The sequence below is a fragment of the Neolamprologus multifasciatus genome, chromosome 7 (assembly GCF_963576455.1).
Source record: "Neolamprologus multifasciatus chromosome 7, fNeoMul1.2, whole genome shotgun sequence".
Lineage (NCBI taxonomy): Eukaryota > Metazoa > Chordata > Actinopteri > Cichliformes > Cichlidae > Neolamprologus > Neolamprologus multifasciatus.
In genome coordinates this window covers 63841120-63864376 of record NC_140445.1, presented here as the reverse complement: position 1 = coordinate 63864376, position 23257 = coordinate 63841120, and the positions used below count along the sequence as shown (strand labels likewise).

The window sequence follows — 23257 nt, the reverse complement described above, 5'->3', positions numbered from 1 at the left end:
GCTAGAAGGCTATCCTGCGCTACCACCTGTTCCCTGAAAGAGGAGCGCGTCACACTCGGCTGGCCGCTCATTGCTTGGCCTGCCTGTGAAATGATTAAGCACTGAGACACGTGCAGATGGACACCTCCGCACACCAGGTCAGGAGAGCATAAAAGTCCTCAGCAAACGTATTTGACAGTGTCCCAGTTTCTCTTCTCCCTTTCTAATCTCACTCGCCCACCTACAGCAGTCACCTTTTAAAAAAATTATTATTATTTCCAAGGTTTATTTTGACGATATACCCTTATTTTACTGCCAATGAAGCTAATCACAGACACAGGACGGACTGAACCAATGAATAAGTCGCATTACTCATCATGTAAGAATCAGAAAGTCCATTTATTCATTGAAAATCATAAGTTAGTAACATCCCAGTAATTCCAGCTCATCGGATGTCAGTGTCTCTTTTGGCCCAGATTTTCTCTGAGCTAAAAAGGCTAAAAGTGCTCATACACTTAAACAAATGTGAATTTGGCCATTAACCTGTTTCACTACAACAACAACAGTGATTGCAAACTTTTAAGTGGGGGCATTTTCTCCTTGCATTAAGCAAACCTTACAGATAAATTGTGCAGTATTTTATACCTGCACAGTTGGTGTGGAGCACCCACAATTTTATTGTACATGTACAATGACAATAGGGCTGCCACAAACGATTATTTTGATAGTCGACTAGTCACCGATTATTTTTGCGATTAGTCGACTAATCAGATCATCATCCATTGAACATAAAACATACAGCTTATTGCACCAGCAGCATCTGCTCTTATATAACTATCATTAGCTTACAGCTTTAAGTGTTTAAGGTATGTGCTAACTAAAAATAAAGACAAGATGATAGTTTATTAAATTTTAATGAAATTTGCAGATTGTTTTGGTGAAGTTTAATAAATATATATCTAAAATATAACAGGACACCGGAGTATATTCTCGAGCATCTCACACTTCTGATAATCAGTTGTCTGCTTGAGGTTTACTCAACTGTGTAAAAACTATAACTTTAATCTCAGCCAAACCGATTTACTCAGGAACAAATAAAATACTAAAAAAAAGCCAAACAATAACATTTTTAAGTTATCTAAGTGACTTGTATATGTTTAACCTGAGTAGCGAAAGACGGCGGTGGGTTTGAAAACGATTAGCGGGAGTCCGGTGTTCTCACGGCTCTAATGAGCCTAGCCCCCGGCTAGCTATCGAGCTAGTGGGTAACAGACGTCTCTGAAAACGTCGGAGTGCTTTTGAAAATATGTGGTGTCTTGATAAACTGAGCAGATATTTGAGGTTTACACAGCTACATTCTCACCTGAAAATATGTTAAACGTTTATTTTGTGACCCAGAAAGAATAATAAGAGTAATATTAAAACTAACTAGCTGCCGCCATTGTTGGAAACTGAGCTGGGCCGCGCTATGAATTCTGGGACACAGCTTCTTCTTCTTCGGGGTTTAACGGCAGCTGGCATCCTTGTACATGCAGTGCTGCCATCTTCTGTTTCAGTCCATTATTACACTCTTAAATCCTACTACTTATTCCTGCGTCTTTTGTGATCTTACAAAGCTTCAAACGACGCGTCGACTATTAAATCAGTCGTCGACGACTTTGATAGTCGACGTAATCGTGACTAGTCGACTAATCGTGGCAGCCCTAAATGACAATAAAGACTGTTCTATTCTATTCTATTCTAATTTAACATACAGAATCTGCTGATTGCTTTTGATCAACAACAGGCGCTTGAGTGAAAACTTTTCCATATTCAAGCAAGTGATGTCACAAAATTAACACCCTTTCTGTGATCTGGATGGTTTGTTCAGCTTCCGTTTATACAGGCAGCTCTGGGGTTGAACGACTGCCAGCAATCATGTAAAAAAGGTTCTGACAAGAGAGGGATTATTACCGATGGTGGCTGATGTAATGATCCTCTCTAAAATCCCTCCAATCAAAAACAGAAGAGACTGCACTCAAGGCAGAACCTACTTCAAGTTTTTTAAGTAGCATCAGACCAGTGACCAGTGTGCAGGTTGCATAATCGATTATACATTTATCCATTTTAGCCAAAGCGCACAAAAAGCTGGTTGATTTGTATGAGCATGATGCAGCGATAAAAGTTTCAATATTTTATGCAGCATTTTTATTTAAACCGTCAGATAAACATCATTTTAAGGAATTTTGAGTGATTGCGAATTCGAATGATTCTCTGTTTTGAATTAAGTTTACAGAGTAAAAGTGTAAAAAGGAGAAAAGATAACAACATACAATAACTGTACTTTACACACACAATAGTAAAGCCTACATCATGAACACACACACGCAAAAAGGAAATCCTCCAAGTGAGCTGAAATGTGATTTTGCCTTCGGTGTCTGCTTATGAAAACAGTTCCCAGGGCCCAAACAAAGAGCTGATAATGCCTCTCAGCAGACAGCACTGCGCTGGAACTGAATCGGAGAAAATACCTTTCCCTGGTCTCCTTTGCTCAGCCAGACTCGAGGCTCACATAGACTGAAAAATGCATTTTAGAATTATGCTTTTACATTTTCCACATTGTTTTTTATTAAAAATGTATAATGTAAACTAAGAAAGATATTTATAAAAAAAGTGGCAAACCCAATCCATTATAATTGTACTACACACACACACACACAATGCTGAAGCTCATAATAATTAAAACAAACCGATCCTGCTAGCAGAAATGTTATTTTGACATTCCTGTCTTCACATGAAAACAGATCCCAAGGCCCAAAGAGAGGACCTAATAATGCCTGTCAGCAAACAGCACTCTTGTTGACGTCTGGAACAGAATCAGAGAAAATACCTTTCACTTGTCTCCTTTATTCAACTAGACGCTCACATATAAACAGAAAGAGGAAACAATGCAATGACTCGGTGCTCCTGAAAAAAAAAGGATTCGGGATGTAAGAAGTGACAGACATAAGCATGTCTGCGAGGGCCGAAAATAATAATTAATGTGTTCCTGTCTCCATCTGCTTTAATCCAAGTCGACGAGGATGAGTATGCATATTTTTGAGTGGAAGAGACTCAGCAAACAGTCCACACTAAGAGTAAGATGAGTCTTTATACAAGAAAACTAATAAAAATCTACAATTATCCCACAAAGATATATGTGGTCCTGCTGTACTGGTAGCTGACTTTACAGGGACATTTTATAGGAACCGATTACAGGAATATGGTTACTTAAACAATATGAATCAGCCAAATAGCAACACAAAGATGTGTTTGTAAATACACACACAGCAAAGACATTCATCCATGCAAGCACATATGTCTATTTAAACCGAGAAACTTGAGATACCAGTGAAGGAGTGCTATAATAGCACAATTTCCTGTGTTTGCCAGATTCGTTTTTGCTAAAAAAGAAAGTAATTTAATGGCAGTATTATTCGGGGGGAAAAGAGGACAGAAGAAAGGGTCTTTTTAGCATTAATGTTAGCTAACTACACCCCCACACATGGTTCTGTTTTCAGCTCAGCCCGTTGCGTGACTGGCGCTTTTCAGTTGGCAGGAGCCGTGTATGTTGAGAGCAGTCATACAATCAGCGCTGACGTTTGGTTTATCAGGGAAGCTTTTAAGACGGGAAAGATTTAATTGTTTTTATCAGCAGAGTTCTATTAGATCAATTTGTCTCTGCCAAAACTAAAGAAGCTCCCCTGACAGAAAAACCCCAAATGTCAGAGCTATAGAGGGTACATTTATTATAAACACACAGTTTTTTTTTCCTCCACTGCAGACACTTGTTGAAGTCAGCTTACACCAAGCAGTGGAAGATTAAAGAACAGACTTAAATCAACAAAGTACGGCCTATAAACAGAAACCAGATACAAATGTTACAGTTACCGATGAGAGTCAAATAAAGGAAATAAATTAAACTTAACAGGCTACGTCCACACGTACACGGGTATTTTTGAAAACGGAGATTTTCCGTTTTCGTTTTAAAAAAATAATCCCGTCCACACGTAAAGGCAGAAATGAAGGAAAACGCTGCTAGGAACATGCCAAAGCAGCAGGTGGCGCTATATTCCTACCAGTGTAGAAATGTTGGCCAATCAGAAGTCTAGAAGCCTCGGTGGGAAAAAGTAAACAAAGCTGGGGCATAGAAGCAGAACCGAGTCGTATGTGTGGAGGGACAGTAACTGTGTGTGTATATGTAAGTATTTAAACACTGCAGAGAGAACAATTAATAGTAACAGTATTGTAGAAATTCATTTCACCGAAACAATAACGTGGCGCACAGTGTGACGTCAAAAAAGGCGCACACCTTTGACACTGCGTTTTCTCTGTTTTTCTCATCTACACGTAAATGCAAAAACGGAGTTTTAGAAAATACCCTCCCTGGCCGGAGTTTTTAGAAATCTCCGTTTTCAGTGACCGAAAACGCCGTTTACGTATGGACGAAAGGTGCAAACGCGTTTTCAAAAATACCCGGGTACGTGTGGACATAGCCTAAGTTTCATAGTTAGAGAGACTGTTCTGATTTGACCAAAAATGAACATGAAACCTGACTGGGGTCATGCCTGCACTTAAAATACCATCAAATATTAATGTGACCTTTGTTTTTGTTTTCTTTTTCCTGAGGGAATACTTGTTTTTAAGACAACAGCAAGATGGGCATAAAAAAAGAGATGCTTTCACCATAGAGAAGGAGGTTATGATGATGTATTTGAATATTTAACTCGAAATCTGGACACGCTCATTCACTTTTAAAGTCTTGATTTTCTTTAAAGACTGGAAGGCAAAGAATTGTAAGCAGAAAGGCCCAGAGGACTGTATCAGTCAGCACCCTCTTCTATTTTGTCTCATTACACTCTCAGACGTTAAGTTCTGGATTAACAAACACGGTCTGCTGGGTTAGGTTAAGTTCCCTATAAAGCTCGTAGGAAGCTGCTTTCAAATAACTCATTTTGTCTGAAGGGTCAAATGCTTACTGTTTGGCTTCTAAGTGGGTGCAGTAATCCTGAAAGGGCCAAAACAAAATTATTTCGCCTGGAGAAGCTGAAAGAAGGCCGTGCTGAACCGAGCCATCTGCTCTGATAAATATATAAATAATCAGCTGCAGCTCATCAGAGCAGATTTGGGCTCAGCGCAATATGGCCTCAATGTGGCCTCCTGTCAAATCATCAACTCTGCATTGCACATTTTAAGCTCCTGACACTGGCACACTGTTGGTATAAGAAACTGTAGGCAAAGTCAGGGAAGTGTATTTAATAATGAAAGTTTTACAACTCTGTGTTTCTGTAACCAATAACTTTTGCAGAGGAAGGCAGAGGAAGACTATTTTTTATTAATTTCTCTCAAATCTAATCTTTAAAAAGCAGAATACAGAATATTGAACTAGATAGGATGCAATGTTTGCTTTGGTGCTGAATTTAATAAATATTATGCTAATAATCACATATGGAAGGAAGGAAGTCAAAAGCAAACAGACAGTTTCTATAATATTACTGCAGCTATTATAATTCTGTTTTATACTATTTGAATATATCTGCTCCAAAAAATGGGCAAAATCAAATCCTAACACAATATTAATAAGTAATAATGTCTGGCTTTGAAAAAACAAACAACAAAAATCAACTAGTCTTTTTGTAAATAAGATGCTGTGTAGGTTCGTGATACTCTGGTGGAAAATTGCCTTGGTAACCCCCACCAAAATAATGGTACACAAAATCACTACCAGATGTACATTCATGGGCCAGACTATGGCACCTTCACATCACAACCCACGAGCAAGATGCAGGTAATAGCAGGCAAGTGGAAAAGATTACACAAAGTCGAGTGCAGCCATTGGCAGAACGGCCGACTATATCAAAACTGTGATGTGTATGTGTGCTATCAGACACGATTATCAAGAGAAATAATGACGTTAATAATAACACTGGAGAGTTGAGTTAAATATTCGTCAGTGTCACATCATTCGCTGTCTCTTGACCAGCAGAGCAGCTTCTACCACGCTCAGCAGAGCCAAATAATGCTAGGAGAGGCTAGTGAGTAGGCAAGGTCGGCCACTGGCTGCTTCCCAGGAGCTCGTTGTGCTCGGCCTCCAGGCCTGGTGAGTGCAAAAGTACCCAGTGTTTGGCTTTTGATAGGTTCTAACATTGATCTGCAACTTGCTTCCAGCTCTAATGAATAATGAATGCCCATATTGTCATCCCACACAGATCGCATTTCACATGGAAACAGACTACACTGGTAATTAGACAGGACTTTGCTGGCCTGCAGCTTTCTATGCTGAACTTGCCAGGGATTGTGGTGTGGAGAGAGAGAGAGAGAGGTACTGCTGAGGTAAAATTTCAAGGGCGTTTTATAAGTTTAGAACAGTATCTTCCATATTTTTCAATTCAGATATGAAATTTACATGCCGAACTATTTCTTTAACAGAAACTGTTAAGAGGAGAAGCCTGACAGAAGTCAGGACATGGGTCTCCTGTGTGGTGTTGGGTCTGCAGGAACATGCTCTATTTGACCCAGAAACTGAAAGAGGAAAGCTGTTAGACTGGTGACATCAGTGTTGATGCAGACTACGGAAAGTTGGAAAGCTGTCATGTTGCTGATGAACAAAGTGAAGTGAACAGTGATGGGTGAAGACCAGCAAAATGTGTGATCTCACAATCACAGACTACAACTGAAGAACAGAAGCTTTATTCCAAGCATTTTAGTTCCCAGTGCAGGATAACGAGTATTTTACAGCCTCGTGTCACCAGATAAGAGCTAGAAATGTATCTGACATTAAAGTAGCTGTATGAGCAGCAATGGTTACACCTCTTAATTGTGTAAAAGAAATTTTCCTTTCAACAAAGCAGCAATATTTTTGTATTACACACCGAATACAATATACACTCAGACCTTATTTTGCACTTCTGCTATCAGACCAACAAATATCCAAAATTCCTATTGCTGAATTCTATTCATTTCCTTTTTCAATATTTATTTAAACACTTTTACAAAGCTTTGTTTGAGTTTTAGTCACAAGATAAAAACGACTCTTGCTTTACATTCCACAAAAAATAAGACTGCTGGTGGGCAGGTACCTGTACCAATCCAACTAGAAGGATAACTAGCAGAGCTAGTTCTTATACTCTATACCATTTCTGCTTTATCTGCACAATCACAAGTTATAATGAGAGGAACCAAAGTCCCCCCCCTCCTAACTTCACTTTTCAAAATAAATAAGTAAATAAATAAATTTTTGCCATAATGTTGATTTTAAAAAAATGGAAAATGCTTAAAATGAAACAGGCTACTGTGGGAGATTTAGCAGCTGCCTGTGATTTGTCCAAATTAAAGGAGAAGTGTCTATAAGATGCTCCTGAAAGGGTCTTATTTAGTCAGCATCATCATCAATACCAATTTATCAAAATATAGGACATGACGGATAAAAATGGCTAATAATCAATGCTGTTACTTTTTTGCTGGTGTTGTTATTTACTTCCTCTATTCTGCCATGAAAACAAAAAATGTTAATTCTAAAAAAAAAATAAAAATTTTGAACATTTGATCTGAAATAAGATTTAAAAATCTAAAAAGACACTTTCAGATTTGATCAGTATTTTACACAGAATTAGCCACTTGCTAAATAAATGAGAAAATAAACAGGTGAATTCTTACAAAGCAAACAAAAAAAGAAACAAAACAGCCTTAAAATGTTTAACCATAAACAAATAGATGTTAACCATAGACGTATATCTAGCGTATCCTTTAGAAGGCTATCACAAGAAATATGTTCATCTCTGAATGCTAATTAAAAATGACAATCAAATGCAAATAACACACATGTCAATATATCAAACTTGCAATCAGATGTCGTGCTTGACCAAATGATTTGATAGTATTTTAGCTACACGCTGAGAAAAACTGCAATATAACAAATGGCTGATAGCTGCGCTAAAAAGCTGCGAATGGAGGTGTTATCAAACAAATGTGAGTTTAAGACTCGCTAATGCCTAATTTCCTGCACAGGTTTTCACCCAGGCATTTTATACATAATCCTATTACCAGCCAATACCATGAGTTTTTGGCTACCCTCTAAACACGGTCTTTTTCACAGGCCAGTGTGTTAGCGGGATAATGCCACTATCAATAAAATTAAGCCCAGACAAAGCACCAATCAAGTCTGAGGGTTTAGACACTTTCTCTTTCTACAGTTACTGGAAGTTGGTTTAACCCCAGACTCTGTGTACAACAGGAACTGAGTCACTTATGATTCAAGGATGTGTCTGTGTAGTCTTCAGTGTGACTGCATCAGGGCAGAAAGCACTGTTCTCATGGAAATCATAACAGTGGTCAGTTCACACCGAAGCGAACTAACAGACATAGAAGCTGTTTCCACAAATGAAGTGACAAATAAAACGAATTCATGTATATTTCTATGAAACTGCTCATGACTTTGTCATTAATGACCTTTTAAGGAAAAAAGTTAGCAATAGTGGCTTACACTTAAGGAAAGCAAGCTTATGACTGGAAGCTGACTGGTTAAGTTGGCTTATACACAGCCTGTAATAACAACCCCCAACTACATGAGCGACGCTGTTCAATGGCCCACATAAAAGGCATCTCCTGGATGTGACTGGTTATAACAGTTGTCAGATATTATTAAAATATAGCACATATTTGTAACAATGAACACATTATACAGAGAAACTGACTAATGCCTCGGGGCTTCCTATTTCTCTCTGACCAGTCCTCAGGATGAGCAAGTGTAAGCTATACCAGAAGCAAACCCATCAAGATAAAGATCTTGATTGCACCCAGAATGGATCATGGATACATTAACACAATAGTATCACAAAAAGAGACAACATGTGTGTGAAATACTGACATTTGCTTTCAGGTTAGTGCAGTTATTCAGTTAGATTAAGTGAAAATCACAACAAAAGACTCAGAATTTGCAAATCTAACCATCAAAAGAATCGCAGATACACTCCTTGTAGCGTTCTTAATCTGAAATAAACATTAACGTGTGCCGATTCGATTTTTATTTGCAACTTGAACTCAATTGGAATATTATTTCTAAATGCTGTTCCTCAAAGCTACCTGAATGTTGGACACGATATTGATCCGTGCCACTTATGTAACACAAGGTACTCGGTGGATCATGTTGTGCGAGTCGGCAAAAAAGGAAAAGTGTTCTCTTACCTGCCCCAGGTAAGTCAGCTGCGATCACTATTAACAACACCGTTACCACCAGAAGCGCAGCACGCTGGCTGTGGGTGTGCATGAGAGCTTTGGGCATCACCACCAAACACACAGTGGAGACTAAACCTGCCATGGTACGGTGGGTGTCGAGTCAAGGCATGTCATCCGGTTAAGGAGAGAGGATTCACTCCAAAAAGACAATCGCAGGTTAGGTTTTTGTGAGCGCCTTAGTTTGCTCTTCTTCACTTTAAGGCCCCTTATTCCATCACATGTCTTTGTAGTGGAGAAAAACTGTTGAAAAGAAGCAACAGTGAGACGTTTAAAAACAGCCTGCTTGAGTATCACTCCTCCAGTAAGCTGAAGAACAAGTGAAAACTACTTAAATCATTTCAAACCTGCAATTTTAGAATAACATTAATAACAGATATCATTGGATGATTGGAGCAATATATTTTCTTTTATCCATCCCCTGGATCGTTGATAAAAAAAAGTGAGTATTTCCCTTATTTATCCTGCAGTTTTCACACTCATGGCCAAATTGGTCGTTAAAACAGCGACTATTATCCCATCAGATAAACAAAACAAAGCAACTTACTCCACATAAGGGGAACAAATCTGTAAGGAGGTCAAAAAGGCAAAAGACGATCCATCCCTCGGATGTATGACTAGCTTTAAGACGCTCTCACAGCGGGTCTTATCATGATACAGTAGTCTCTTGTCCTACATCCCGTCCCGTTACTTGCAAGCTTAATGGTCATGTGGCTTTTCATTTAGCTAGACAAAGCAGGTTCCATCCCTCGTTTGAGTCAGACAGGAAAACGCTACACGCTGCCTAGCCAAAATAATTTGATGATATATCCCAAAGCTTGCGCTCAGTGCATACATAAAGCGATTTTTCCTTCTCAATTCGCCCCCTGCCATTCCTGTAAGCCAGCTCATAGCTGCGCACACAGACTTACCAAGAAAGGGAGCTCCAACTCTATCAGTTCCTTTGTGAGCGTGAGGAGAGGATATCCTCGGATGAAATCAAATGCTGTGTGGAGCTTTGTCATTAACGTCCCCGTGCCCACCTGCGTGCCTTTGAAGTTTTTTTTGCAGTGTATACGTGGTGTGCACGAACTGGCGACTGGCTTTCATCTGACACTCTTTTGGTAACAGTTACCTTCTCTCGTCCCGAGGATTGGGATAGCCCCGCCCTCTGACAGATCTGATTAGTTTCTAATTTGCTAAGGCGTATTCCCATTGGTTCAGCCTCTTTTCTGTCACGGTGGCCTTTTAAATATTAGGTTGGTCTTCGTCAGGAGGCGTCTGCGGCTTCCACGGCAACCTCACGCATTGATGCACTCACCCCAAGGTATAGCTATTATATTTTTATTGGCTGTATAGAGTTGACCTTCTTCCGCTACTGAGTTCAAACGAAAAATATTCTAGTACCCTAATATGTAATTATATTACATTTACAAGCCTCAGTCTTATCTTTATGGTGGTGAGACTTTGACGGATGTGGTATCAAACAATAAATTCGTTTGTTTTTGTTGCTATTTAACACATTTCTGAAAACAAGTTAATGCTCTATGTAAAGATAAATTAAATATCCTACTGGCAAAGACGGGGCCCAGCGGTGCAGCGTGTAAACGTTGCCGATTGCAGAGTTTTGTGGTTGCAAATAAATGGAGATGATTAGCATACCTGATCACGTCAGTGCAAGTTTCTAAGTGAACATCATGGCGAACACCGCCACCTGGTGGTGGTGTTGTGTGTAGCCAATGCTGCCGATGTTAAAGCAGTTTCTCTTTTACTTATTTCTCTCTGACTCTGGCTGTGGTCAGTGGATGAAAATGTCGTGAAAAACCTAACGTGACGTAGTAGCATTATGGTGATTAAAACTCCATAAAATGTATGCGTGTAGCTAATGAGCAAAAATAAAGTAGTTTAAATGGTTAAAAGGTGAGACTTTATTATACTACCACATTGATATAACAGCTGTAGCTTGTGTGCAGATTCAAAAATGTGTAAATTTATGATGACCTTACATATTATAGGGTATAAAATGAGCTCTTCCTGAACCATTTACAACTGTGAAATAAAATAAGGCAATAAATGAAAAAAATCTCTTTTATAGGTTTTTTTACAGGCTGGAAGTTGGTTTCCAATTTTGTATATAGTGCATGAAAGAGAAAGAGAGAGCAGATTTCTCCTGTTTTGCCTTCCTTTCAATGGCTTTCTGTTAAATCCAGAATTGAATTCAAAATCCTGCTCCTCACATACAAGGTCTTAAATAATCAGGCCCCATCTTATCTTAATGACCTTGTAGTACCATATCACCCTATTAGAGCACTTCGCTCTCGCTCTGCAGGCCTACTTGTTGTTTCTAGAGTATTATAAGTAGAATGGGAGGCAGAGCCTTCAGTTTTCAGGCCCCTCTTCTGTGGAACCAGCTTCCAGTTTGGATTCAGGAGACAGACACTATCTCTACTTTTGAGATTAGGCTTCAAACTTTCCTTTTTGCTAAAGCATATAGTTAGGGCTGGACCAGGTGACCCTGAATCCTCCCTTAGTTATGCTGCAATAGATGTAGGCTGCCGGGGGATTCCCATGATGCATTGAGTTTTTCCTTTCCAGTCACCTTTCTCACTCACTATGTATTAACAGACCTCTCTGCATTGAATCATATCTGTTATTAACCTCTGTCTCTCTTCCCGTCTTCCTTCTCTCTCCCCAACCAATCACAGCAGATGGCCCCGCCCCTCCCTGAGCCTTGTTCTGCCGGAGGTTTCTTCCTGTTAAAAGGGAGTTTTTCCTTCCCACTGTCGCCAAAGTGCTGCTCATAGGGGGTCATATGATTGTTGGGTTTTTCTCTGTATCTATGAAGCGCCGTGAGGCGACTTTTGTTGTGATTTGGCGCTATATAAATAAAATTGAATTGAATTGAATGACATGAAATGTTTCTCTCAAACTTGTGCATAAAATGTTTATTTAATTGTAATACACAATAAGCCATGCCCAGACCTTTTAATTAATTCTAGACCACACACTGCAGTCAAACTGCACTTAATTCTGAGGTTTTGCAAGAGACAGTATGCTGGGTGCAAAGAATGAGCCTCAGTCATGCACACACATATACCCCACAGTAGACAACAGGAGACCGATGCTGTGACTTAACAGTTTAATGTAAATCCAAGACAAAGTGTGATTACATTTCTACACATATACAATATGCATATGTGAGCATACAAATTCTCATTAATAACTCGATTCACCTCGGAGACCGAAAAAATGATCAAAAGTAACAGTGAATAACAAGCTATAACATAGTTCACCACAACGGGAGCCCCTTGTCACCCTACAGTTAGTAAAGAGGACAATTAAAATAACTATATTCTTCTATTTGACGAAGCTGTTTGTCTGTTAAAATCCTCCTGTAAAATTTACAACGCTATCATTAGTTTTTTCGAAGCCTAATATAAATTCACTCCATTTTTCTACAACGAAAATGATTAAGAGAAGCACACGACATCATAATGGTAACACAAGCGCTTAGTAGCAAGTACTCAACTTGTTAGGAGGTTTAATTAATCCTTTTTCTTATTGTCATTATTATATTTATTTAAACATTCTATAAAGCCAGTAAAATATCCATTCTCATAACATACTTAATATTAGGCTAAGGAACAGGGTATACATTGAACGCTACGTCAACAGATTGAAATAATGAGACATCACACCCCAATAAACCAAAGTAAATAAGAAAAGACAATAAACAGAGAAGTATACTAGGAAATACTGCAGCACACATTAGCTTTATCGACAAAGAATGAGATTTTACACCATTGATAAACCATACAGCAATGGACACAAAAGGGGGTCAGGGTTTGACGCGCTCTTAGGTCTTTAGAAAATGCTAACAAACTGAATTATCGCCTTCTTTGTGCGAGTAGCTAATTAAAACTACTATAACTTGATTATTGTAATTTGATTATACCGAGGACCCCAAAAGGGACTGTGATCCTAAGATTAAGACAAACAAGGAAATCCATCTTTGAATGTAGTAGCTTTGGTCTACCGGTAAAATAACCCAAAAGTTTAAAGTTCTTAAATGTGGACCCCAACATCTCATAGGAGATTGGGGTAATCGGCTGGTGCAGATCAAATGAATATTAACTCAGCACGTAAAGAAATCACTTTTTAAAGTTTCAATAACTTGACGCCAGTGTCAGTGACGGCATCAAACCTTGACCACCTTACCCTGAATTCCCCCAAAGAATAGCCAGCAAAAGGAGCAGATCCCCTTAACAAATATATATTAAAAACCAAAAAATAAAACAAAAACAACAAAAAAAAAAAACCATACAAAAGGGCTTCAAGAATGCTCGTGTAACTAGATTATGAATTTCCTGGTGACAGAATAGTTCATCAGCACGTGATTTATCCACCTAACACCTGTCCTTAAACTCCTTTGTACTTTGGGAAGCAGCTGTGACTTTGCCAAATGACGAGCGTGTGATTTGACGTTGCAGGTCGCTCGTTCGCTCGCTAAGCTTCGAGCCAGCTTGGAGGAGTTTGTTTCGAAGAAGACTAATGTAGCACTGCGCGCGCCGCGCTCGCGGGAATGTTTCTCAGTGTTTCCAAAGCTCCGGGACGACGAGTATGTGAGATGACACCGTGGGCAAAAGTGGAAGTTTGAGTGTATCTCAGGAGAATGCCAGGCTTCATAAAGAGAGAGAGAGAGAAAGATGCTGCCTTGTGTTTTCTCGAATTGAAACGTCACCTTAAAGCTTTGGAGGTATTATTGGTTATTTGGAAGGCAGTACTTAAGAATAAAGTTTGTTGCTGGGAAGGCTACACTCACCACGGCAACAGAAAACATTTTTATACTCTACTTAAGCACATTTTGGTAATTGTAAGGTCACTCGATCTACATTAATGCTCATATTCTTATTCCCCCCTTTTTTCGTAGAAAACACAAAACATTGGTTAAGTGAAACTGAACGATAGACAAATGTTTCGTACACATCAAGTTAAGTTTGTTTGATTTGAGAAAATAGCGATTATTCAATACCCCCGACTTGTGATACCGGTAACTTTACATAATTAGTCTCATGTGGGAGCTCGCTGGAGAACAAATGTTTAGTTATTGCATCATGCATGGCCACAAATGGTGTCGAAATCAAACTAATGGTCACCCACGGAGAAAGATCTAAAGCCATTCCTGCCACTTCCTTTCACTCACAGGTCACGTATTACATTCATGTTGTGCAGGTGACCACGCTTTTAAAGGTATACTTGGTATATTTTTGATTATTTCCATCATAATTAACGGGCCATTCTCCTCAATGGCGACCTTTAAAATTAATTTTAAACACTGCTAATAAAGCTACAACATCAACAACAGAAAAATTGATCGTTTTAGACGATTATTGATTTAATCTAAACGGGCCAAATATGAGGAAAAAATCAAAGTGAAACATTAAAAAAACAAAAGCTTTTAAACACATTGCAGCTCTTCTAATGGTTAAATGTCCAGAAACAAATAGCTGTGCTGTTTGCAAGAAGTATGCCAAATCCTCCCTGTGCATTCGTACGTTGTACACACATATACATTTCGTGGTGGTGAAACATGTCCTCAAAAGCACTTGTAAAGCATTTAAAGATGAGACCAGAAGTTATTGCCTGTCTGCAATGCTGTGGAGGATTGCGCTGTGCTGTGCTGTACATGATCGATCTGTAAAAGTCTTTGGTGGGACAAGCAAAAGAGTCAGAGTGTGTCAACATTAGCCCCATCCTGAAAAGAGTGGGGTGGGGTCTGGACAGCAGTGTAGCGTGGGTAATGCCAAATTCCCTCAAAACAGTGGAATGTTTCAGTAGTTTGTGTCATAACAGAGGAGCTAAAAGACTTCCATGGAAAATCACTTCCCTTATGTGTGTGTGTGTGTGCGCTAAGGCCCCAATGACCCAGAGGAAATTAAGTAGGTAAAATAATATCAAATAAAAAGACAACGAACGACGTAACCAGCAACATACTATGTAATCACATCTTTAAGCGCCTGGACCCGAGGCTTGCATGCTGGAGCTGATGGGGAGGGGAGAGCTTTGAGGAAAGTACCGGGATAAAAGACCACTCTGGGGCCCATCGGGGGGCCCGCTGGATTTCAAAGCTGGGTGTGGCATCCTCAAGACGAGCACGTATCGATAAGGGCCCCCAGTGGATCATCGTCAACTCAACACTTATCGTCTTCAGCAGTGTTGCAACACTTTACACAGGTGCAACCACCTCAACAAAATACTAAATATCACTGTACATCAACCCCCAGGTTATAAAACAGAAATGAGCCTGACATATAATAAAAACACACACGCGCACGCACACGCTCTGATAAAACATCAACAAGAATTATTGCAACAATCTCTAAAAATAAACACGTGTACTACAGCCATGTCAAAAAGTTCAAGATGATGCTGGAAAAAAAAAAATCACTTCAAATGCAAGTACTATGGCATAGCATGAAGGAGAGGGGAAGGCTTTCACTAAATCACCAGCACTTCTGATGTGCCCACGTTCGAGAGGACGAAGGAGATTCATTATTATTAGCTACAAGAAATTGAAATCTATTAAATCGAGCAGCAAACACACAAAGCGGCAGCCCTATTGGTTCTCTAAGTGTTCGGGTATCCTGTCTGGCTGGCATGGCGGTGTCTGCGGTGAACCTGGTTCGAAGACAAATGGACAGCGATGACAAACCATCCACAATGTGCCCTTCCAGGTGTATGCTGTGACGTTTCCCTTCTGTTCCCTTCAAAACATCCGCGAATCAACTTCCAATTATCTTTGCTGCAGAAACAACAAGAGGAACAAACGAAAACGACAAAAAAAAGGATTAATGTCCGAGTGTTACGCCATTCGGACATGTTGTTACGGCTCGGGCTCAGTGTTTACTATCAACCTGCTCTTTGCCAACTTGCTCCTATTTTAGTCCCATTTAAAATCGAGAGTTTCGCCCCGCCCTCCGCGGTCCCCTGCTAAACTGACCCTATGCTTTCAACCAGCCCCTTAACTCATGCCTACACTGTACCTCTCTCAACAACCCTCAATACGCCGTCTCTTTGCTGCAGCCAGGCCATATAAAGCCTCACAGAATCACCCTCGTGGCAACAATCACTTTCCGTCAGGCCCTTCGCTCGGACTAGCTCTTAACCTGCCTCTGCTGAGTCTCAAACATTATACTGTAACTCATTCCTTGTGCACGAAAACTGAGCCGATATCGTCGCTCTGCGATCACGACGCGCGTTTCCCTCGTGTGGCTCAAAACAAAAATCCTAACTAAAGCCACATTTTGGGCGCCACCGTGATAGAGGTTTACAGCTACAGCTAGACTGTACATTTTCACATTTACATTAATATCCACAGCAAACGTAGCAAGAATTTATCTACGACTTTGGTAAGTACCCCAGGCAAGTTATCTCATGCACACATAATAAAAAAGCTCGGCGCGATAAAACCTCTGACATTAATCTTCGTCGTCTACGGTACGCTGTCATTAAGGACAAGAAACAGCAAGGGCTGAGCCTACACCTGGAAGAGAGCTACAACCGCCCCGATTAGGATGTCAAATCAGGGAAACGTGTGTCTCTACGTATAGCTATAGTCTCTTGTGGCTTTCAGGATCCAAGCCAAGTAAACTGTGTCATATCTGTAAGGCACTACGAGGAAACAATGGTCAAAACCTAAAGACTGAAGAGGGTTTTGAGGAGGTGGACTACACACGCATGGCTGACAGTAGCACACACAGACAATCACGTTGCACATGCCTATGTTATTATAACCACTTTGTGCAATCACATTTTAAAAAGAAAGGAACAAATTAATCTATTGGTATCCGGGGAAAACCAAAAACTTATTAAAAAATGGTGCAGACTGCTACATTCTAAGAACGGGGCCCAGCTAAGACACCTAAAACTGAAGTATTATCATAAAGGTGAAACAGAAAGGAAAAATATCTATAAATACACTAAAAAGTTTGTTGTCTTCTCTTGGTTATATTTCCAGAAGCCTCCTCTGCTGGAGGAGGTGGCGTGGGAGGAGTTGCCTTTCTATTCTCCCCACACCACGAGTGATTTGGAAATACTGAGACAGTTCAAGGCCATCAATATTTTTTTTTCTTTGAAGAGCAGCAGGTTTCCGTATTCCACCTTTTCCCAGATTTCTCGGGATTTCTCCAGTCAGTAACCCCTGTTCGACAGTCACTTCCCAAATGTAAGGGGGAAATAAAAAGCAAAAAAACAAACCAGAAAACATCCGCTGTCTCCACGCTTCCCTGTAAAACGAATGAGACTTATTAAAGGAAAGAATAGGCAAATGAAAGCAGAAACTGGCCCTTTCAAGGGAAAACAAAAAGAAAGCAAAATTTCTTGAACTGAATCCCTCGAAAATTCAACTCCAAACTTTTCCTTCTAGAAAGGCTGTGAATCATATTTTTTTCTTTTGCTCTCTGTCGTTATGTCTTCAAGTTATACATGACAGTTTCAGGAGGATTGCAAGTTCCTCTGTCTCTGTTCGCGTCTGAGGTCGAGGGGAAGATGTTGGGGATGTTGACGGGGCTCTTGTTAGGCTGAGGAAAGGAGCAGCAGCGCTGGGTCAGGCTCTCCAGTGTCAGTCAGTGTCTTCTCTAGAGGTAAGGGTACTGGTTCACCTTGGTGGGGCTCAGGGGGTATCCAGTGTAGACAGTGGAGGCGGGCGAGGCGCTGATGTAGGCCTGGTGAGCGAACTGGGCCTGGTATTGGCTGTGGTGCAGGGTGGGCGAGGGCAGAACACGGTGGCCCATGCTAACTGGAACCTGGTGGACGATGCTTGGTGGATAGCTTCCGTGCTGGACCGCATGGCGTGCCGAGCTCTGTGACGCCACCAGGTGAGCCACAGTGCTGGTAGAACCCAGAGCAGCAGGAGCTGTGTAGGTGTAGAGATGGGGCTGGCTGGGGAGGTGCGTAGCAGCCAGATGTGGGTGAACGTTGCCTGTGTGAGAGGGGCTATTGTGATGGAAGGAGTACGGGGCTTGAGCGGCAATGTTAGGAGTGATGTAGGCCTGCTGGCGCCGATGTCCTCCGTTACGCTCGGCTACCATGTGCTGCTGGGCCTGAATGAGGGGATGACAGAGATTAAGTAGTGTCAGTGGGTGGATTTTCCCCTTTCTTTAGCCAAGCTAATCAGATATGAACCATATATGACCTTATAAGGTGCGAGTGATATTAATAAACTCTTAGCAACGCAGTAAATATAACAAGTTGAACCCTCTCACTGTACCTGGCTGAGATTGAGAGGCTGCTGCTGGAGGGGGTGTGGCCCTGAGCGCTGCTGTCGGTAGGACCCGCCTCCAGTTATACCCCCGGCTATGTGATTATTGCCAGGCACCACTCCATTGGTGGATTTGAACTTGTAAGCTGAATTCTGATGGTTCATTGCATCTGCAGAGGAAAGGATACAGATTTGCTGAATTGGAAAGCAGCAGCTATAAACGCATACCAGATGATCTATCCAATGATTGAGGCCATGTTTTGCAAGAATTTACCTGGCATCAGACGCTCACACTCATTCAGGACCTCACTGTTCTGGGTTTTGAGAGGGGGGATGATGATGGTACGAGGGTTTCCATTGTTGTAGTTGTCCAGGATGGTGGTCTTTGTGTCATAGCTGTTGTTGTTAGGCGGTCTCGACTCAACCGTATAGGGACTGTTGTTGCTGGAGCAATAGGACTCTGGTGAATCATGGACCGTCACACAGCTGATGACATTCTTTCTCTGCTTAGAAGATGAGCTGGAAAAATAGAAGCGAAGCAGAAAGAACACAGTTACTGGTAATGTTTTATCGATGCTGGTAATATATTTGAAGCTAATAACTGTTACATTCTAATGTTAACTGGATTTATTGACAAATAAATGTAGATGCCTTACTCCGAAGTTGGTTTGCAGGGTAAATTGAATTCCCTTCTGACTTCTTCACTTTTACTTAGTTTTAGTGTATAGTAGGGCTGGGCGATATGGCCTAAAATTCATATCGCGATATAATTTGAAGCATGTGCGGTAACGATATATATCACGATATATTCTTTTCTTCTGTATGACATATTTTCCACACTATAAGGACTTAAAATCCTTTAATTTTCTCAAAAATCGAGAGTGTGCCTTATGTATGAATTCTGGTTGTGCTTACTGACCTCGAACCGATTTTGGCTGCAGAAATCTGTTAAAAAATGTTTTAGTACAACTTTGGTAAGCTGCACTGCTTGATGGATTGTCAGAGCATTACGGCTGCCGTAGTGAGGAGCTTCGCGGAGTAATCTGGGTCCAAAACTCCGTCCAATTCAGGTCCCAAAGTCAAACGAACACTAAGAGTTTAAAACGGTCTAATTTCTTTCATCTTTAATTAAATCATCAGCGTTGCTGCTTTATCGGCTGTAACAATTAAGTTTTACATCCATGAAAACAGAATTTATTAAATTTAACGGAGTTAGAAGTTAACAGGAAGTTAGCTCGCTAGTTTACACCTAAACATGACATACCATGTTCTGACCGAGAGATTTTTGAAACTAATTAAAACGTACAGCTCTGCTACCACTTCCAACATAAATGAAGACAGAAAACTAAACAGCAGTGGCGTTTGCAGGGTTACTGAAGTTGGACTACCTGGTATATAATGTTGTGCTACGTGAGTGCTAGCGACACAGCTATGTTAGCATAACATTAGCACAGTGACGCTGGAGGATGAACGCCAACTTTTTTCCACTTGATAAAGCGCAGTTTTTGGCTTTCCGGGTATTTCAAAAGTGCTTCATCTCTTTGCTATGACTGTCGCCCAGCATAATTTGCAGATGATAATGATTTTAGCCGCTGCGATGCTTTCGACCAAAACAGGCGCAGCTTGATGACATCATCAACATGCGCTATCGCGATAGATCGATATAGTCAAAATCTCTATCGTTGGCCAAATTTGTATAGTTTCTATCGTATATCGTTTATATTGCCCACCCCTAGTGTATAGCATATCACGAAATACATCAAAGAGATTAGCATTTGTTAACATGATAGAAAATTGGCTTCGAAATGCCAGGAAACACATCTCCATCCAGCTAACTTAAAGCAGATGTGTTCCATGTTTTTTGCTGTCTTTATCCTGGATGATCTAAGACTACAGCCCTTTGTGATGTGATTATTAGGGAAATTCATATTGCACGAGAAGCTCCCAGATTTCTTCCCTCAGTAAAGATTCTGTAAGTGTGCTAAACAGCGCTGACCTATTGTTTTGTTTGTGGTCGTCTTCCTCATCTGTGTCGCTGCTGATGGTGATGATGCTGACAGCAGGGCTGGGTGTGTCGGGGATGACGATCGTCTGTCTGGGGACGTTGTGCTGGTGCTGATGGTCTCGAGTGGTGCTGGAAGCCTGCTCTGTTTCACTAGCCCCCCACCCTCCACCCCCACACCCTTGCGTGGGCGGACAGTTAGAGGTCGAGCCATTCTGTAGCACAGCGCAACGCGGGGGCGTATTCTCCTTCACCCGCTTTGAGCGCTGCGGAGACAGCACCACTTGAGAGGATGAGACCTCGTTGGTTGACATGTTCCTTAAGGAAAGACAGAGATGAGAGAGTGAGTGGCTATAGAGGGCAAAACAAGCAGATGCTGGACCTCTAAATTAAAAGAGATGTGACCTTTGGTAACAATCGTTAGCTTCCAGTATGAAGATTTATAAAGATCTGTGATGATCTGAGACTTTAGGTACCTGCCAGACATCTGGTGCTGTTTGTTCTTTTTGGAAGAGGAGTTGTTATTGGTTGAGGGCTTCCTCATAACATGTGCCACTCCCACATTGAGTGTCTGGTTGGATGGGAGGGTGACGTGGCCAGCCAGCAAGGCTGGCTGCTGCATGATGGGATTATAATGGCTGCCATGTGGGTGGGAATTCCTGTAATATAATACAATTTTATGTTACCACAATGTTAAAAACAATAAGGAATCTTCAGGTAAAGCATCCTAGCAATGTACGAAATACTAAAGCAAACAAAGGAACACATCAATCAGTCAAATCTGACATTTCCAGGGGATAAGAAAGACTGGATAAGTACTTCCTAATTAAGCCAGCAGGTGGCAGCAGTAAACTTGTCTAAAGAAGGAGGAGGAGGAAAGGGGATAAATGAGAGAGAGAGAGCAAGGAGGGAGGGCAGAGGAGCTGACACCAGCAGCTGTGGAGCGATAGCTCTGCAGAGGAAGTGCGACACTTTCCCAATCGTCTCTCTGAGGACAACAGAGCTGCCACTGGACAGGAAGGGAGGGCGACACAGGGAGGGGGTTGTCTTGTCACAGATGGACAGCTTAGAATGAATCTGAGCATACATGGCTGCAGCAGCCATCCACACAGACACGTTATATACCTGCATCCCCCTTATCTCCCTTGGGTTGCATTCTCCCATCTATCCATCCATTTATCAAGTCATCACAGTGACAGGCTGTACTTGATAAGATTTCGCTACATGCATATATATGCCATCTCCCTGAGGTAAATCTGCTCTTATAAAATTGAAGATAAAAGACTTGTCACACAAGTACAGGCTTCCTCATGAATTGGTCTCATGCATATTTTCAGAACATATTTGGACTGATTTAAGCCGTAAACGACTACTTGTTCTTAAAGCCTATATACATTATTTCTTTTTTTTAATCTGTCCTGTCCTACAGACAGTGGGGATGAGTGCTTTGATTTGAAAGCGTCAGCTTATTGCATTTGTTTTTAGTTCGATAGAATCCTTGAGAAAAATGTAGGTTAAAAAGTGTTGACCTCAATATTCATTGTCCTGCAAAATCAAAGCAATAAAAGTAAAAGCAAACAAAAAACACTGCTCTTCACCTCCAGTTGGCGAGGGTCTGTGTGCTGCTCATGGAGTCAGGGATGACAGTGGCGTGTTGGACTGAGGTGTGGGTGAGCTGCTGCCAGGCTGGAGGCAGCAGGATCTGCTGGGTGCCGCTCGGCCAGGCCTGCTGAAGGAGGAGAGCAAAATGAGTTGGAGGGTAAACAAAGATTTAAAGGTCAGGGAAAAGGAGAGAAAGAAAAACAGTCAGCTGCCATGTAACGACATGTCCAAGTCATTATTTATTTATTTATTTTCAATTTTAGGAATCATGTCACAGGACAGGAAGTCCCACTTTTTGTTTACATTGTATGAATTTAAATGCTCGTTCACACAACAGTTTAAGCATAAGAACAAAGGAGACTCGTTGTACTTGGCGATTAGTTCGAGCCTGTCGTGATAAATGACGGCGTCTTTTCAAAAGTGCGTAACAGATGGTTTAAACTGGCTCACAGGCGCGTTGAATATGAACTCTGCGAGCCTCAAGGAGACGTCCATCGACAAAAGAGATAAGACCAGGACTTAATAAAAATGTACAGCAGCTCCTTTGTTTGTGTGCCTGTGTATGACGGAGTAAGTGTATGCATGCGTGCGTCTTTATGGTTTTAGTGTGATTGTGTCTTTGACTTGACCAATGTTCTAATTAAAGTCTTAGAATCTATTCAAGCTGCTCTGAAAGAGGCTACTTTGTATTTCTGATGCAGAACGAGAGGACTATCAGACGAGCTACGCTCCGAGATGTGCCAAGATGAGTATGTGCGCCTGCATGCCTGAACACGTTTGTGTGTTACTGTGTGTGTAACCCTAATAGTTTAATGCAGTTCTATTGATTAGCACTTTAATGTCAGGGCTAATGAATTGTTCCTTTAATACCATTTGCACATCTATTTACAACGGCATCACTATGTGCTGCACACACACACACACACACACACATTTAAATAGGGAAAGACGGAGAGAAGAGAAAGAGAACAAGAGACACAAATCCACACGCGAAGCATGTGACGACTGTATTTTTACCTTTATCTTCATTTTCTCATCAACATTTGCTTTGATCTGGTTGTTTCTGTCATATTTTAACACAAAATAGCTGTTCTGTTTTGAAGTGTGGTTGCAGATGAATTGTTTTCATCTGAGGCAGGTTGCAAAGTCCAGTGCTGCAGGGGGGCATCTGCAGGCTGGCAGAGCTG

General features: G+C 41.0%; 2 protein-coding genes and 1 long non-coding RNA gene across 8 annotated transcripts in view; 1 reads left to right on the top strand and 2 right to left on the bottom strand.

The window, feature by feature from the left end:
* LOC146515873 (UPF0606 protein KIAA1549) overlaps positions 1 to 11358 on the bottom strand; it is a 45073-nt gene extending 33715 nt beyond the window's left edge. For 2 of the 3 annotated variants that reach the window (XM_085165065.1, XM_085165067.1), the window contains exons 1-2: positions 10140 to 11358; positions 9181 to 9471 (exon numbers count right to left, since the gene is read on the bottom strand). In XM_085165065.1, coding sequence (XP_085021191.1) covers positions 9181 to 9313 — 133 coding nt within the window. In that variant the 5' untranslated portion in view covers positions 9314 to 9471; positions 10140 to 11358. The other variant, XM_085165066.1, reaches the window with a different exon arrangement.
* LOC146515874 (uncharacterized) lies at positions 2209 to 6878 on the top strand. Its single transcript, XR_014874900.1, has 3 exons — positions 2209 to 6097; positions 6207 to 6330; positions 6427 to 6878. It is a non-coding gene; the product is annotated as an uncharacterized LOC146515874 (long non-coding RNA).
* Positions 11359 to 12332: 974 nt separating the features above from the next.
* hipk2 (homeodomain interacting protein kinase 2) overlaps positions 12333 to 23257 on the bottom strand; it is a 72621-nt gene continuing 61696 nt past the window's right edge. For 2 of the 4 annotated variants that reach the window (XM_085165068.1, XM_085165071.1), the window contains exons 10-15: positions 22067 to 22197; positions 20945 to 21127; positions 20463 to 20786; positions 18741 to 18985; positions 18476 to 18636; positions 12333 to 18308 (exon numbers count right to left, since the gene is read on the bottom strand). In XM_085165068.1, the coding sequence (XP_085021194.1) occupies positions 17844 to 18308; positions 18476 to 18636; positions 18741 to 18985; positions 20463 to 20786; positions 20945 to 21127; positions 22067 to 22197 (1509 nt within the window). In that variant the 3' untranslated portion in view covers positions 12333 to 17843. The remainder of the gene's footprint in view (positions 18309 to 18475; positions 18637 to 18740; positions 18986 to 20462; positions 20787 to 20944; positions 21128 to 22066; positions 22198 to 23257) is intronic. The other 2 variants (XM_085165069.1, XM_085165072.1) reach the window with 1 other exon arrangement.